The sequence below is a fragment of the Leucoraja erinacea genome, chromosome 1 (assembly GCF_028641065.1).
Source record: "Leucoraja erinacea ecotype New England chromosome 1, Leri_hhj_1, whole genome shotgun sequence".
NCBI lineage: Eukaryota > Metazoa > Chordata > Chondrichthyes > Rajiformes > Rajidae > Leucoraja > Leucoraja erinaceus.
The window spans coordinates 139,051,203-139,068,711 of record NC_073377.1 but is presented as its reverse complement, the minus strand read 5'-3'; the positions used below and the strand labels follow the sequence as shown (position 1 = coordinate 139,068,711).

Here is a 17,509-nt window from a genome sequence, read left to right as displayed (position 1 = left end):
TAGAGGAATTTGACTCCTACGCTGCTTAGGTCTGCTTGTTGAAGGTGCAACGTCGATGCAGCTCACACGACGGAGAGCATTGTTATTGTACAGTGCTGGAGCTTTAGGTCATGAGACTTTCAAAAACACTTCCAGAGACGGGAGGAAAACCACATTATGCGGTCGATGGGTGTTGCTGCTTTGAAGAAGCATTATGTGGCACAAACCAATGCTAAATTTCAACAACAGGTATTCCGGCAATCGATCCAGAGAGAAAGGGAAAGCATTGCTCAGTTTGTCACGAGATTGCGTCAAGTTTCTCAGGGCTGCAACTATGGAGCTGAGTTGGAGAATCAAATCAGGGATCAGGTTATACAAAGTTGCAAATCAAATGACTTGTGACGCAAGTTGTTTGAGAAAAGGTGACACGCTAGCATTAGGAGAAACATTGAAAATTGCCTGTTCATTTGAAGCCGTTGAAACCCAGTTTCAGACCAAGAGATTGGTTGGAGGAAGCCAAGGTAATAAGATGGCATCTACTGGCACTCAACAAGGGATATGGACATGTCAAGGCTCATTCCAAAGCTGAAGATGACTGTGAGTGGTTTAGATTTGGGTATTTAGTTTATTTTATTTTAGAGATACAGAACGGAATCAGACGTTGTATGCAGACTTAGAGAAGTTCAAGCCAGTATTTGAAGGCATTGGAAAAGTGTGTGATCGTCAAGCTGAACTGAAGATAGACCCAACTGTTAAGACTGTAGCACAACCAATGAGAAGAACTTCATTTGGATTAAGAGAAGAGGTTGAGGCTAAGATCCAAGAGCTCACTGAACAGGATATAATTGAACCTGTCGAAGAATCGACGGCATGCGTCAGTCCAGTTGTAGAAGTACCGAACCCAAACGGAGAGACATGAGACGATTAAACGAGGCAATAATACGAGAGAGACACACTATACCTACTGTTGATGAGGTCCGACAAGAGCTATCTACAAGCAAAGTATTTTCAAAGTTAGACCTAACGTAGAGTTATCATCAGTTGGAGTTAGACCCAGAGTCAAGGAAAATAATTATTTTTGTCACACATTGTGGACTCTACCGATGGTGAAATCATTGGACAAAGTCAGCATGGATTTACGAAAGGTAAATCATGTCTGACGAATCTTATAGAATTTTTCGAGGTTGTAACTAGTAGAGTGGATAAGGGAGAACCAGTGGATGTGTTATATCTGGACTTTCAGAAGGCTTTCGACAAGGCCCCACATAAGAGACTAGTATACAAACTTAAAGCACACAGTATTGGGGGTTCAGTATTGATGTGGATAGAGAACTGGCTGGCAGACAGGAAGCATAGGGTAGGAGTAAACGGGTCCTTTTCAGAATGGCAGGCAGTGACTAGTGGGGTACCGCAAGGCTCAGTGCTGGGACCCCAGCTATTTACGATATATATTAATAATTTGGACGAGGGAATTGAATGCGATCCGAATGTAATAAACACATTTCAACAACACTGAACATAAATGCTTTGGTTTATTCGTCCGCCATTCCTTTACATCCCGGCAACATATGTCCTCTGACCTTTCTGACAGAGTAACACGAGATGCATTTAAGTACATCAGTTACCATGACACTTCTGTGCCTCCAGCATTATTTTAACAATGTCCAATGAATGTTTGACTGTCAGTACCTCATCTTCCATCCAGATAAATTGCAACGTTCTAGAATCATCATTGAATTCATCAATTTCTGGAAGTCTCAACCCGAAACTATGCCTATCCATATCCTCCAGAGATGTTGCCTGACTCCAGCACTTTATGTTTTGCTCAGGAGTCAAGCAAAATTTTAGATTTGCAGTTCCTTGTTTCTCAATTTCAAGAATTCAAACAACTTCATTCTTTGTATCAGATCCAATTAGTTTTGCAGTAGGTTTTTCATACACAATATTAATTCTGTTTTTCTATCTCCATCAATGATTTACTGGCCATTTTCCGTATCTTTGTATTTCATCATTTTACATATCTTTGTGTTCTCTCTCCCTCAGGACTCGCCCCACAGAGCCCAGTCCCTCCATGCACTAGAATCTCCCAACCCCTGTAGAATAGTTATTAAGATGGCTGATCCATGTGCGGTTGCTGCTGGGATGCAAGTCGGGATCAATCCCGGCTGGGTCGCCTGGGTGAGGGTGCCTGATGTTGTGAGACCCGAAACACCCGATTACCCCAGGTCACATCACTGAGGATGCGTCCCAACGCATCAAGAAGATGTATATTTTTCACATAGGCGCTTGAGATCAGATAGTTAAAAAATGAAAAATGTTCTCATTGAACATAGAACAGTACAGTGTGTAAGAAAGAACTGCAGTGCTGATTTAAATCAAAGGTAGACACAAAATGTTGGAGCACCTCAGAGGGTGACGTAGCATCTCTGGAGAGAAGGAATGGGCGAGACACAAAATGCTGGACATTGACCTCTAGCTTCAGATAGCCCTTGCTTTCTCTCCACATCCCCTTCCCCTTCTCAGTTCTCCCACCAGTCTTACTGTCTCCGCCTACATTATATCTTTGTCCCGCCCCCTCCCTTGACATCAGTCTGAAGAAGGGTGTAGACCCGAAACATCACCATTCCTTTTCTCCAGAGATGCTGCCTCACCTGCTGGGTTACTCCGGCATTTTGTGTCTACCTTCGATAGAACAGTACAGCACAGGAACCAGTCCATCAGCCAACAATGTCCATGCTGAACATGATGCTAAGACCAAGTTTTACCTGCCTGCATATAATCCATATCCCTCCATTCCTTGCATATCTCAAAAGCCTCCCTCACTACCCCTGCAAGAATGTTTCAGGCAATCACCACCCACTGTGTAAAATAATTTGTCCCACATAGCTCTTTTAAACTTTCCACTCTCATCTTAAACCTATGCCCTCTAGCCTCTATATTACTAAAACTCTGTTCTTGACCGGTTTCGGCTTTCTGTGCTGCGGTTTCCGAGAGTACGCCGCCACCTACGGCTGTCATTTTTGGCCACCTCGCTCAGAGCCCCCCTGCGCCGCGTGTGTGCCGAGGATTTTTCCCGTCGATAAAAATTGACAGAGATATTAATGTTTTTACAACTTTCCCCATTCTCTCTGCTGCCCCTGCTGGAGGGAGGGGAAGCGACTATAAAACCAGGAAGTGGTGTGCCTCAATCAGTCTCTGCAAGTGGTGTGCCTCAATCAGTCTCTGCAAGTGGTGTGCCTCAATCAATCTCTGCAAGTGGTGTGCCTCAATCAGAGCTTTGAATTACACTGACAAATGTCTACAGCACTGTGAGTAACCTTAATTTGGTTTGAAAATGAAAATATGGTTAGAGGTAAAAAAGCACTGCCTGCAAATGGTTAGTTGTTTGGGTTGAAGTAAAAAGGCAGTCTCTCTCTCTCCCCACCTTCCCTCTCCTCTCCCCCTCCCTCTCCCCTCCCTCCCCCCACTCCTCCCCCCCCCCCCCTCCTCCCCTCCCCCCTCCTCCCTCCCTCTCCTCTTTCCCCCCTCTCCTCTCCTTTCCCCCCTCCTCCCTCCCCCCTCTCCTCCCCCCCCTCCTCTCCCCCCCCCTCTTCCCCTCCTCTCCCCCCTCCCTCCCCCCCCCCCCCCCCCCCCCTCTGCCCCCCCCTCCTCCCCCCCCCCTCCTCTCCTCTCTCCCCCCCCTCCTCTCCCTCCCCCCTCTCTCACACTCCCCTTCTCCCCTCCATTAGCGAGAGTGCGGGAGGCGGTAGTTAGTGTGTGACGGTACATGCCGCCTCCCCCCCGTCCCCCCCACAACCACACGTTGGGGGGAACAGACCCAACGGGTCTGCACTTGGTCTAGTATTATATATAAATTCTGGAAAAATAGGTTCGAACTGAACCTAGGGTAGATTCTACCATATTTATGTCTCATATTTAATACTTCTCTCAGGTCTGTCCTCAATCTCCTGGGAAAACAATCCAAGGGTATCCCACCTTTCCTTGTAGCTAATACCGTATAATTCAGGCATCAATCTGGTAATTCTCCACGGCACTTTTCCAAAGCCTCCTCCTGTATTGCGGTGAACAGAACCGTACATAATATTCCAAATACTGCCTCAACGAAGTTCTTTAAAATTGCCTCACGACTTCCTGATTCTTAGAGTTAATATCTCAACTCACGAAGACAAGCATATATGTCTTCTTTACCATTTTATTAATTTGTGTCGCCATGTTCAAGAAGTTGTGGTCTTAGAACCTAAAATCCCCCTGGACATCAATGGGTGTTGCAATTAATTGCATATTTTCCCCTTACATTCAACCATGCAAAGTGCAACACCATACTTTCTCAGAGTAAACTCCATCTGCCATTTCTCAGCCTATTTCTGTAGCTGTTCTCTACCATGCTGTATATGTTTTGACAGCCTTCCTTTTGGTGGCATCAGCAAACTCACCAACCAACACATCTACATTCATATCCAAATCATATACCTGTATATACACAGTAAATCCTTGTTTTAATGGACCCCTTTATAACGGATTTTGGTTATAGCGGACCGAATATGTCGCAGACCGAGCTCGTAGTTTCACAGAATGACCACTCTCTCTCCCCCCCCCCCCCCCTCTCCCCCCCCCCCCCCCCTCCCCCCCCTCTCCCCCCCCCCCCCTCTCCCCCCCCCCCCCTCCCCCCCCTCTCTCTCCCCCCCCCTCCCCCCCCCCCCCCCCCCCCCCTCTCCCCCCCCCTCCCCCCCCCCCCCCTCCCCCCCCCCCCCCCCCTCCCTCCCCCCCCCCCCCCCCCCCCCCCCCCCCCCCCCCCCCCCCCCCCCTCTCCCCCCCCCCCCCCCTCCCCCCCCCCCCCCCCCCCTCCCCCTCCCCCCCCCCCCCTCTCCCCCCCCCCCCCCCCCTCCCTTTCTTAAACTCAAATATTTTGGTGACATCCAACTACATGTTTACCTGACTCCCCAACGTTTCCAATTTCTGGTTCCGGATGTGAAGAGCTTTACTTGGAAATGCCCAGAAATAGTTGGAAGTTCCAATTCGATCGGAATCCACTAAGGCATCATCCACCAAACTCTGAAGGACTTCCTTCACTGACATCGGAGCTAAAATGGTTAAAAGGTGAAGCATGAAAGCTTATAAAAAGGGGAAAGATTGGTATTTACTTTCAAAATGAACTAAAACTTAACCACGTTTAAAATGAGGGACTCTGTGAAACATTGTCACAAATGGAAAAACCAAAAGAAAGATATAGATGCTGCAAATCTGATAAACACTGAAAATGCTGGAGACGTCTGGCAAAACAGCGCCAACGGTGAGAAAATCAGAATAAATGTTTCAGGTTAACGACCTTTCACTGAAAACATTTCATGGCTTCATGACTGGTCCAGGAACGCTGAGGCCCTGTACAAGAAGGGACAGAGCCGGCCGTACATTTATGGAAGGGGGTCATGGAGGGGAGGATGCTCCTCAAACTGCAGAGAATCCTGGACAATACAGCTCACCCCCTCCATGATGACACACTGGTCAACTTGAGGGGTGCCTTCAGCAACAGACTGGTTCCACCAAGATGCAGGACAGAACGCCACAGGAGATCCTTCTTCCCTGTGACTATCCAACTGTACAATTCCTCCCCCGTCTGTCATGGGATAGACTGACTCCCCTCCCCAATCTATGCACATCACCAATCCTGTCCCCTCATGACTTTAATTTCATGTTTCATGTATTTTATGTTTGTATGACTGTTGGCTGATCAATTTCTCTCCTGGGATAAATAAAGTTTTATCATATCGTATGATCAATCAGAAACAAAAAACAAAAATGCGGCACAGTGGCGCAGCGGTAGTTGCTGCCTTACAGCGCCAGAGACCCGGTTCAATCCTGACTACGGGGGCTGTCTGTATGGAGTTTGTACGTTCTCCCCGTGACCTGCATGGGTTTTTTCCGAGATCTTCAGTTTCCTCCCACACTCCAAACACGTACAGGTTTGTAGATTAATTGGCAATGTAAAATTGTCCCTAGTGTGTGTAGGATAGTGTTAAGTGTGCAGGGATCGCCGGACAGCGTGGACTCGGTGGGATGAAGCCTATTTCCACGCTGTATCTAAAGTCTAAAACTTTCCCAATACATGTAGGAACAAACTGCAGCTGCTAGTTTTCACCGAAGATAGACACAAAATGCTGGAGCAACTCAGCGGAACGGACAGCATCTCTGGAGAGAAGGAATGGGTGCCGTTTCGGGTTGAGACCCTTCTTTCCCAATATCTTCAATGATGCCTAGATCTCTCTGTTCCTTTTAAGGAAATTGAACAATCCAGGGAATTACAGGCTGGTGAGCCTCATGTCAGGGGTAGGGAAGCTATCGGAGTATTTATAGTGACAGGATCTACTGCTTTTAGTAAGAGATTAGACTAGTTAGGGACAGTCAGCATCGTTCTGTATGTGTCAGTTCATGTATTACCAACTTAATTTTTTGAGTTGAGTTGACAAAGATGATTGATGAGGGTAGGGCAATAGACTTTTGTAAGGCCTTTGATAAAGTCCCTCATGGTAGGCGGTTCAACCAGATTAAGATGCACGGGTTTCACGGTGACTTGGTCATATGGATCCACAACTGGCTTACTCATAGAAAACAGAAGGTTGTTACTGAAGGGCATTATTTCCTGGATCGAGGTGTGTGACCAGTGGAGTTAACACTGAATAGTACAGGACAGGACAGGAACGGGGTTTGTGTCAAACATAATGCCCGATTAAACTGATCTCATCAGCCTGTACATGATCCACATCCCTCTATTCCTGCACCTCCATGAGCCGATCTAAAAAGCCTCTTAAACGCCACTATCGTATCTGCCTCCACCTCCACCACCACCTCTGGCAATGTCACCAAGCAGCCCAGGCAGCTCTGCAAACATCTCTGCTGGGACTTGAGTTGTTTGTGACATAAATAAATGACTTGGGCATAAATATATAAGAAGGAACTGCAGATGCTGGAAAATAGAAGGTAGACAAAAATGCTGGAGCAACTCAGCGGATGAGGCAGTATGAAGAAGGGCCTGGACCCGAAACGTCGCCTATTTCCTTCGCTCCATAGATGCTGCCTCATCCGCTGAGTTTCTCCAGCATTTTCGCCTACCTGGGCATAAATGTCGATGGGTTGGTTAGTGAGTTTGAACTTGGCACCCTTATTGCTGGAGTTGCGGACTACGTGGACGACTGACCAAGTATACAGCGGGATGTAGATCAACTACAGGAATGCGTGGAGAAATAGAGTGCGAGGTAGTTTGAATTTAAGAAGGTATACGGTTTATGTCAATACACAAAATAGCAATAGTGTGCACTGGGCTCTCTGAAAATTGTAACATAATTGGTAACACAATGGTAACACAATTAAATAGAGTGGTAAAGAAGGCATATGCTACGCTTGGCTTTTTTCATTATTCATGTTGAATATAAAAGTCATGCTGCAGCTATATCAGGCTTTGGTTAGGCCGCATTTGGAGTATTGTGCGCAGTTCTAGTCACCCCATTACAGGAAGGATATGGAGGCTTTGGGTAGGATGCAGAAGAAATTTAACAGAATGCAGAAATAAGGAACTGCAGATGCTGGTCTATAAAGATATATACAGTGCTGGAGTAATTCAGCAGGCCAGGAAGCATTTCTAGACGTTGCATGACTCACTGAGTTACTCCAGCACTTTGTGTCTTTTTAAAAAAAAACAGATTGCTGCATGGATTCGCAGATATTAGCTGCAAGGAAAGGTTGAACAAACTTGGATTGTTTTGTGTATGAAGGAATTGCAGATGCTGGTTTAAATCGAAGGTCACAAAATGCTGGAATAACTCAGCGGGAGAGGCAGCATCTCTGGAGAGAAAGAATGGGTGACGTTTCGTCAGGTTTTATCTTCTCACCAAAATCCATAAACAGAACTGGCCGAGCAGACCCATTGTTTCTGCTTGCTCCTGTCCCACTGCATTAATTTTTTTAGTGAAGGGTCTTGACCCAAAACGTCACCTATTCCTTTTCTCCAGAGATGCTGTCTGACCCGCTGAGTTACACCTGCTTTTTGTGTCTATTAAGAATCAAGAGTGTTTTATTGTCATGTGTCCCAGATAGAACAATAACATTCTTACTTGCACCAGCACAACAGAATATGTAAACATAGTACCCTGTAATCAATATAATGAGAAAAAAAGTTCAGTGTATATATACACACACATATTTACAAACATAAATATGTATATAAACATATATATATATATATATATATAAACATATAAACATATATATATTTAATCTATAAATAAATAAATAAATGTGTGTGTGTGTGTGTGTGTGTGTGTGTGTGTATATATATATATATACATAAATATATACACATACACAGGCACACATTTGTACACAGAAAAACACACAAAAAATGATAATGCATCAATAATAATAATAATAATAATAAGTCTGTGGTTCAGAGCTTAATGGAGGTTGTAATGTTTAATAGCCTGATGGCTGTAGGGAAAAGGTTGTTCCTCAACCTCCTCCCTCGACTCCGTCCAAAGTCTTATCAAGTGAGAAATGATGCAGAGGTTCACTCGCACCTCCTCGAACCTCATCTACTGTAAACTCCTGTAAATTGGCGAGACCAAGCGCAGGCTCGGCTAAGCCCGCCTAAACCTACCTGATCTCCTGGTTGCTAAACACTTTAACTCCCCCTCCCATTCCCGCACTGACCTTTCTGTCCATTGTCAGATTGGAGGAGCAGCGCATTGGAAGAACTGAACTGCACATTTCGCTTGGGCAGTTTACACCCCAGTAGTATGAAAACTGACTTCTCTAACTTCATGTAACCGTTGCTTTCCTTCTCTCTCCATCTCCTCCCTCTTCCGAGTTCTCTGACCAGTCTTAATGTCTCTGACTACATTTTATCTCTGTTTGCATTGTTGGTACCTTCTCCCAACTAACAATTCTACATTTTCCTTGATCTCATTCCCTTCGTCCTGTTTTCACTCCTTATGCTTCCTTATCTATTAACGTCCTTATCTAAGTACCTCCAACTCCCCTAACATCACTGAAGAAGGGTCTTGACCCATTTCTTCTCTCCAGAGATGCTGCCTCTCCTGCTGAGTTATTCCAGCATTTTGTACCTACCTTCGATTTAAACCAACATCTGCAGTTCATTCTTACACAAGCTGTTCCTGAACCTGGATGTTACAGTTTTCAAGCTCCTGTACCTTCTTCCTAATTGCAGGGGTGAAATGAGTGTGTGGCCAGGGTGGTGTGAGTCTCTGATGATGCTGGCTGCCTTTTTGAGGCAGCGACTCCTGTAGATCCCATCAATGGCAGAATTCCATCTTACCCATCTGCAAGAAAAGTCTCCACCACCAAATCTGATAACCCATTCTGATGGGTCAAATTATGGCTAGTAACCATTAGAAATGTGGCATTAACTTTAAAATAACATTGTGTTAGTATGGAAACATTAATTATCCAACAGGGAATATGAATAAAGTAGATTAAATGGTGACAGCCAAACCCTGCCCTTTTTAGTGATGTACACCAGTTTCACATTTTAAATAAAAGGTTGCCTGGTAAAGTGAGCCATAACTTCCGCCTGAGGATGCCAACTCTATGCACCACAACTATGTACGTCCCTTACTATGTAAGGGAGTGCAGCGTAGGTTCACCATGTTAATTCCCGGGATGGCGGGACTGTCATATGCTGAGAGAATGGAGCAGCTGGGCTTGTACACTCTGGAGGTTAGAAGGATGAGAGGATATCTCAATGAAACATATAAGATTGTTAAGGGCTTGGACACGCTAGAGGCTGGAAACATGTTCCCAATGTTGGGGGAGTCCAGAACCAGGGGCCACAGTTTAAGAATAAGGAGTAAGCCATTTAGAACGGAGACGAGGAAACACTTTTTCTCACAGAGAGTGGTGAGTCTGTGGAATTCTCTGCCTCAGAGGGCAGTGGAGGCAGGTTCTCTGGATGCTTTCACGAGAGAGCTAGATAGGGCTCTTAAAAATAGCAAAGTCAGGGGATATGGGGAGAAGACAGGAACGGGGTACTGATTGTGGATGATCAGCCATGATCACATTGAATGCCGGTGCTGGCTCGAAGGGCCGAATGGCCTACTCCTGCACCTATTGTCTATTGTAAGCTTCAATTAAAACAAACAGTAACCAAAATCTGTAGTCTCGTAGGCTAAGAAGAAAAATAATAAGCATGAAACTGATACCTACTGATTCCTTTCTCCTTTGGGGCAATCTTTTCCAAATCTTTAAGCTGGAACACATCTTTCTAAAAAAAAGAATACATTCATTGTAAATCAACATTAAATGATTTTTTAATCTTTAAACCAAAAGGGATACTGCAAAATGGGTCATGGGCCGACTGAAGAAGGGGCTCCACCTGAAATGCCACACATTCCTTCTCTCCAGAGATGCTGCCTGTCCCGCTGAATTACTCTAGCATTTTGTGTCTATCTTTGGTGTAAACCAGCATCTGCATTTCCTTCTGTGAAACTGTACCCTTTAATAAGTTCATTCCAACACATATTAATTTTATTCCACCACTTATGAATATCCAAATGTTTTCAGTGGGTCTAGAAATGGAGGATAAAGTCTGAAGGAAGCCCTACACTCTCTTTCCCGACATCTCTTTAAGAGTAACCAAGGTCATGTGAAATTCATCTGCGATAGCATCCAATTTACAAGAAAAACTTTGGTAGTACCTGTATTCATTTTTAACATTTGTTCATATTTAAACAAAGCTAGTCAAAGGCTTTGAATATAGAAGAGTACAGCACAAGAACAAGATGTTTGACCCACGATGGTTGTACCGAACATGATGGCTACATAAACTAGTCCCTTCTGCCGAAACAACAATGTTGTGTATAACAGATCTTAATACAGCATAAACATACTCATTACCTGATTATTCATATTCTGACACCAACAAGTTTTTCCCCAAAACTGTATTATTTATTAATTATTAACAATCATTAAATATTAATAATTAATATTTCCAATGTTTAAAGAATAATCTTTAAAATTGTGGCTGAGGGATCTCCATTATTGTCAACCGGCATTAAGGTAGTTACATTAGTGATCAAAAGATTCAATAATCCGATGTATCCAAGTCTAAATGGATTTGTCAGATTAATGAGGATTGACTTTATACCTGCAATATAAACAGAACACACTGGAAACAATCGGCAAGTCACGCAATATCTGTGGAAAGAGAAACGTTTGTATAGACATTTTGGATCGTTCAGTTGAACACTGATTTTCCGGCAATTGATCCTCTGCCCTACTCTATAATCCGGACAAAATTACGATCCCAGTTGAAATTCCTTGAGCGGCCACAGGTGGCGTTGTAAACTGAATGCGAATGGCCTCTACTACTCTCCCCCCCCCACTCCTCCTCTTCCTACCCCGGAGTCGCCGACAGCAGGTGAGAGGGGAGGGAGCCCCATGGTGGCAGTGCCTAGTTTAAAAATATAACACAAAGTGATTCAGCCGACTGAGGAAGGGCCTCAATCTCACCTAACCAAGTTCTCCAAAGATCCTGACCTGCTGAATTACTCCAGCACTTTGTGTCCTTTTGTCTGGATTAACTATCACTTTTGCCTTCCCACACATCGGAACTTTATCTGTGTGGGGATGGGTCAAACCCTATAGTGTGTCGCTCCTGTTGATTCTGAAATTGAATGGCTGTATGGATTTCTGGGCACACGTGACAATTAAATCTATCTTGAATCTTGAATTTATTAACCATCACCTGCATTCATCGGCTATCACGGGCACCACTCGCTCCTCTCTGAAAGAATGTGTCGACTGGGCTTGTATTCACTGGAATTTAGAAGGATGAGAGGGAATCTTATAGACACATATACAATTCTTAGGGGATTGGACAGGCTAGAAACAGGAAAAATGTTCCCGATTTTGGGGGAGTCCAGAACCAGAGGTCACAGTTCAAGAATAAGGGGTAGGCCATTTAGGACTGAGATGAGGAAAACATTTTCACCCAGAGAGTTGTGAATCTGTGGAATTCTCAAGGAAAAAGCAGGAACAGGGGTACTGATTTTGGATGATCAGCCATGATCATATTGAATGGCAGTGCTGGCTCGAAGGGCTTAATGGTCTACTCCTGAACCTATTTTCTATGGCCCGTTATAATGAGGGTTTACTATAAATGAAGCATAGCGAAGGGTTGTGGGGGGGGGGGTGAGGGGGGACTCGCTGGGTCACCTTGCAAGTCGGGAGTCGGGGCAGAAGCCGGGGCAGAAGCCGGGGCTCTAAACAGCTGTGGAGACAGTGTGAGCGGGGGATGGGTCAGCAGCTCATTCCATTTACATTCAGTTTACATTTTATATTTGTGTTATTTAAGTTTCTGGCACTCCGTGGTGCTTTAGGAACATGGGAGAAGAGTCATGAGCGGGCCAGAGGTGTATTATTATCATTATCACGTGAGCTCTGTTGGTTCGGAAAACAGGCTAATCCAGAAAGGCTCTGGAGACGAGGGTGCCGCAAAATCGCTGTTCAACCTGTAAAATAATTTAAAGTGCTATTCTTGGATTACTATACACAGTTTACTATTCTTCTGACAAAGGTAAGTAGTTTAGTTTTGTTTAGAGATACAGCATGGAAACAACCCTTCAGCTCACCGAGTCCGCGCCGACCAGCGATCCCCACACTTTCACAATCACAAGGGACAATTTTACATTTATACCAAGCCAATTAACCTACAAACCTATGTGTAGGAAAGTACTGCAGATACGGGTTTAATTTGACGGTAGACACAAAATGCTGGAGTAACTCAGCGGGACAGGCAGCATCTCTGGAGTGAAGGAATGGGTGAAGTTTCGGGTCGAGACCCTTCTTCAGACTTCTTCAGAAAGTCCCGAAAAGTCACCCATTCCTTCTCTCCAGAAATGCTGCCTGTCCCGCTGAGTTACTCCAGCATTTTGTGTCTACCTACAAACCTACATGTCTTTGGAGTGTGGGAAGAAACCGAAGATCTCGGAGAAATCCCACGTGGTCACGGGGAGGACGTACAAACTCCATACAGACAGCACCCGTAGTCGGGATCGAGCCCGAGTCTCCAGCGCTGCAAGCGCCGTAAGGCAACAACTCTACCGCTGCACCACCGTATCGCCCTAAACAACACATATATAAAATGACATTTTCTATTCAGGTTTCTATTACTAGTGTTGGCCTAAAGTCTCAGGGCAGGAACTCTGCCTGTTCATCTTTTGCAGGTTAAACATGTTGAATGCACAGCAGTTCCATTGAAACATGGGACATTTCAGCTGCCAGGAGAAAGACAAATGCAGTTTTAACTTATTAAAATATTGTTTTACACAGTGCAAATGAATATTGTGTTAAGCATGAAATAAATTTTCATTTCAACGATGGTTTGTGAAAAATGGTTCCCAGTATTAACGGCAACTGTTTCAATGACTGCTTTGATAGCTGGTTAGTCATTAAAGGGTACAGTTTCTTGGAAGCAAATGCAGATGCTGGTTTACACCGAAGATAGACACAAAATGCTGCAGCAATTCAGCGGGACAGGCAGCATCTTGACCCTCTGGTTAATTTTACCATTTGTATGCCTCGTCGTTACCTTCCCCTCAGCTAACAAGGAACCATTCCAAATTCCCTTGATTATTGTCTACTTTGATCTGCCGTTTTCACACCTTGCCCTTCCATATCTCAAGTCTATCTCTCCCTGTTGGCAGAAGTATCTCGACCCGAAACGTTACCCATTCCTTCGCTCCAGAGATGAAGCCTGTCCTGGTACCTTCACTTATACAGTCTCAATGCTAAACTGACAGGGCTGAGAACCAGACTCATGTTGAAACAAAGAATATGGCCCACACGGCACAACAGAATAATTTTGGCACAACAGAAGATGTGCCACAGCACTAATGGAGTTTACAGCAGAATTATTTTTACTCACGGTTTCAAAAAATATTTCCATCATACGATTTCGCTTCTCGTCAAAGGACAATCCCTTCTTTTTTGACTTAGAATTGGAGGATCAATGAAGACAAAATGAAAACATTACAACAGATTAATTTATATCACGTGGTTACATGGCTAAAATAAACGTTGCACATCCTTCAATTTTGCTCAGTTAAAGTCAATTCAGAACTCTATTAAGATCATTTTTCTCACAGCATCATGAGCGCAGATTTCAAAAACTGATGGTAGCTGAGAAGTATTAGTTCCCCAGCAAAAATGAGCATCACAAATGCCTGCAGTAATTATGTGCACATCGGGCAACTACATGGCAGGAGAATTCCAAAGATCTAAAAATTATAGTACGCTTTTATCCCTCCTTAGATCTAGCTTGACATGTTATTGCAAGAGAGAAAGAATGGGTGATGTTTTGGGTTGCGACCCTTCTTCAGAAACCTCACCTATTCCTTCTCTGCCGAGATGCTGCCTGTCCCGCTGAGTTACTCCAGCATTTTGTGTCTAACTTCGGTTTAAACCAGCATCTGCAGTTCCTTCCTACACATCTTATTTCAAGATCCAGAATACACATAAATTAAAAATTGTTTCTCACTAAAAATATACCAATGTATCAAGTGAGAAACTTTCAACAAGTATTAGATGGGGGGTTTAAGTGTATCTTGCAATGATTCAAGTGTTGGAGGAGCCTCAGCCTCTGAGCTTGTCTAACAACTCTTAGCTTCTTGCTCCCTTTTCAGACAGGTGGGGGCCATAGGAAAGATGAGCAACCTAACCATGGCACTGTGGGTCAGGAGACATTCAAGATGGGGGAACAGAAGAGGCATGTAGTCATAATTTAATTTAACTTTCTTCTACCAATCCGGGCAGCGAATTCCCGTTAAGGGGAATTATACTTGGCTCTGGAAGGGCGGCACGGTGGCCCAGAGGTAGAGCTGCTGCCTTACAGTGAAAGAAACCCGGGTTCGATCCCGACTATGGGTGCTGTCTGTACGGAGTTTGTAAGTTCTGCCCGTGACCTGCGTGGGTTTTCTCCGAGATCTTCGGTTTCCTCCCACACTCCAAAGACGTACAGGTTTGTAGGTTAATTGGCATGGTAGGAATGTAAAATTGTCCCTAGAGTGTGTAGGATAATGTTAGTGTTAGCCAACATAATCAAAGACCGTTCACACCCCGATCATTTTCTCTTCTCCCCTCCCCGAGCAGGCAGAAGATGCAAGATCATGAGAGCATGTACCAACAGATTCAGGAACAGCTTCATCCCGTGTTATCAAATTATCGAATGGACCTCTTATAAACGAAGGGTATAGTTCTGATTTCCGAATTTACTTCATTGAGGCACTGGCACTTTTTTTATCTGCACTTTCTCGGTAGTTGTAACACTATATATTCCTTGCTTTTGGAGGGACTGGTCAGCAGTCTGATAACAGCTGGGAGGAAGCTGTTAACAAATCTGATGCACGTGCTGTCAAGTCTTTACATCTTCTGCCTGATGGGGGAGTGGAGAAGAAGGAAAGGCCAGGGTGAACAACCCTTGATTACCTTGGCCTTACCCATGGCAGCAGGAAATATAGATGGTGTTGATCTGTCTAGCCTGCCTGATGGGCTGGGCAGCATTCACACCTCTCTGCAATTTCTTGTGGTCATGAATAGAGCTGTTGCCAAACCACACTATGATACATTCTGATAGTATATTTTCTAGTGCATATGCAGAAGGTGGTAAATATCATTGGAGATATTAATTTAATGCAGTTTAGTGTTGAGATTTAGCATGGAAACAGGACCTTCAGCCCACTTAGTACAGGCCGACCACTGATCACCCGCTCACACTAGTTCTATGTTATCCCACTTTCTCATCCACTCCCTACACACTAGGGGCAATTTATGAAGGACAATTAACCTAGAAATCCACACGTCTTTGGGATGTTGGAAGAAACCAGAGCACACGAAGAAACCCACAAGGTTACAGATAGAACGTGCAAACTCCAGATAGCACCCGAGGTCAGGATCTTACCCCAGGTCTCTGGCGCTGAGGCAGCAGTGCCACTGTGACGCATTCTGAACTTCCTTAATCTTTTGAGGAAGCAGAGGCGTTGGTGTGCTCTCTTGTCTGTAGTTTCAACGTGGTTGGTCCAGGACAAGTTGTTGGTTATATTTATGCCAGGGAAATGGCATCTGATGTGGGCTTGATGCATTGTTTGGGAGGCTGGAGTTAACATTAACATAACGGGTGGCACAGCAGTAGTGTTGCTGCCTAATGCCCCTGTCCCACTTAGGAAACCTTAACGGAAACCTCTGGAGACTTTGCGCCCCACCCAAGGTTTCCTTGCGGTTCCCGGAGGTTTTTTGTCAGTCTCCCTACCGGCTTCCACTACCTGCAACCCCTGGCAACCACCTGCAACCTCTGGGAACCGCACGGAAACCTTGGGTGGGGCGCAAAGTCTCCAGAGGTTTCCTTTCAGGTTTCCTAAGTGGGACAGGGACATTACAGCGCCAGAGACCCATCCTGACTAGGGGTACTATCTGCATGGAGTTTGTACGTTCTCCCTGTGACCGCTCGGGTTATCTCTGGGTGCTCCGGTTCCCTCCCACATTTTTAAGACGTGCGGGTTTGTATGTTAATTTTCTTCTGTAAATTGTCCCTGGTGTGTAGGACAGAAATAATGTGCAGGAGATCGATAATCTGCAATGACTCGGTGGGCCAAAGGACTTGTTTCCATGCTGTATCTCTAAATGAAACTAATCTAAATGATCAGCATCTCGAAGCACTTCTTGATGTTGGACGTCAGAGCCACTGGACAATAGTCATTAAGGCACACTACCTTGCTTTTCCTTACTGTTGAGATGACAGGAATAGGAATACTTTATTGTCACATGTGACCAGTCACAGTGAAACTCTTTGCTTGCATACATAGAAACATAGAAACATAGAAATTAGGTGCAGGAGTAGGCCATTTGGCCCTTCGAGCCTGCACCGCCATTCAATATGATCATGGCTGATCATCCAACTCAGTATCCCGTACCTGCCTTGTCTCCATACCCCCTGATCCCCTTAGCCACAAGATGTATGTGGATGAACTGGCCTCATGGCTGTGGCAGAGAGTTCCAGAGATTCACCACTCTCTACCTCCAAAAAGTCTCATCACCCTTCTCCTGAACTAAAGGATTTTTCCCCTTTATCCTTAAGCTGTGACCCCTGTGACCCTGGTCCTGGACTTCCCCATCGGGAACAATCTTCCTGCATCTAGCCTGTCCAACCCCTTAAGAATTTTGTAAGTTTCTATAAGATCCTCTCTCAATCTTCTAAATTCTAGAGAGTATAAACCAAGTCTATCCAGTCTTTCTTCATAAGACAGTCCTGACATCCCAGGAATCAGTCTGGTGAACCGTCTCTGCACTCCCTCCATGGCAATAATGTCCTTTCTCAGATTTGGAGACCAAACTTCTGTACTCCAGGTGTGGTCTCACCCCCCCCCTGTACAACTCCTCAGTAGAACCTCTCTTCTCTTCTACTGCCATCCTTTTGCAATGACTGCTCCCTCCCTTTCCCTTCTCTTTTTCTCAATTCCCCTTTCCACTC

At 44.8% G+C, this 17,509-nt stretch overlaps 1 protein-coding gene across 2 annotated transcripts in view; it reads right to left on the bottom strand.

Annotated features, from left to right (window-relative positions):
- The window catches only part of mnd1 (meiotic nuclear divisions 1 homolog (S. cerevisiae)), a 42,309-nt gene that overhangs the window by 21,502 nt on the left and 3,298 nt on the right, over window positions 1–17,509 (bottom strand). The window contains exons 2-4 of one of the 2 annotated variants that reach the window (XM_055644352.1): window positions 13,913–13,978; window positions 10,192–10,249; window positions 4,912–5,060 (exon numbers count right to left, since the gene is read on the bottom strand). In XM_055644352.1, coding sequence (XP_055500327.1) covers window positions 4,912–5,060; window positions 10,192–10,249; window positions 13,913–13,978 — 273 coding nt within the window. The remainder of the gene's footprint in view (window positions 1–4,911; window positions 5,061–10,191; window positions 10,250–13,912; window positions 13,979–17,509) is intronic. The other variant, XM_055644359.1, reaches the window with a different exon arrangement.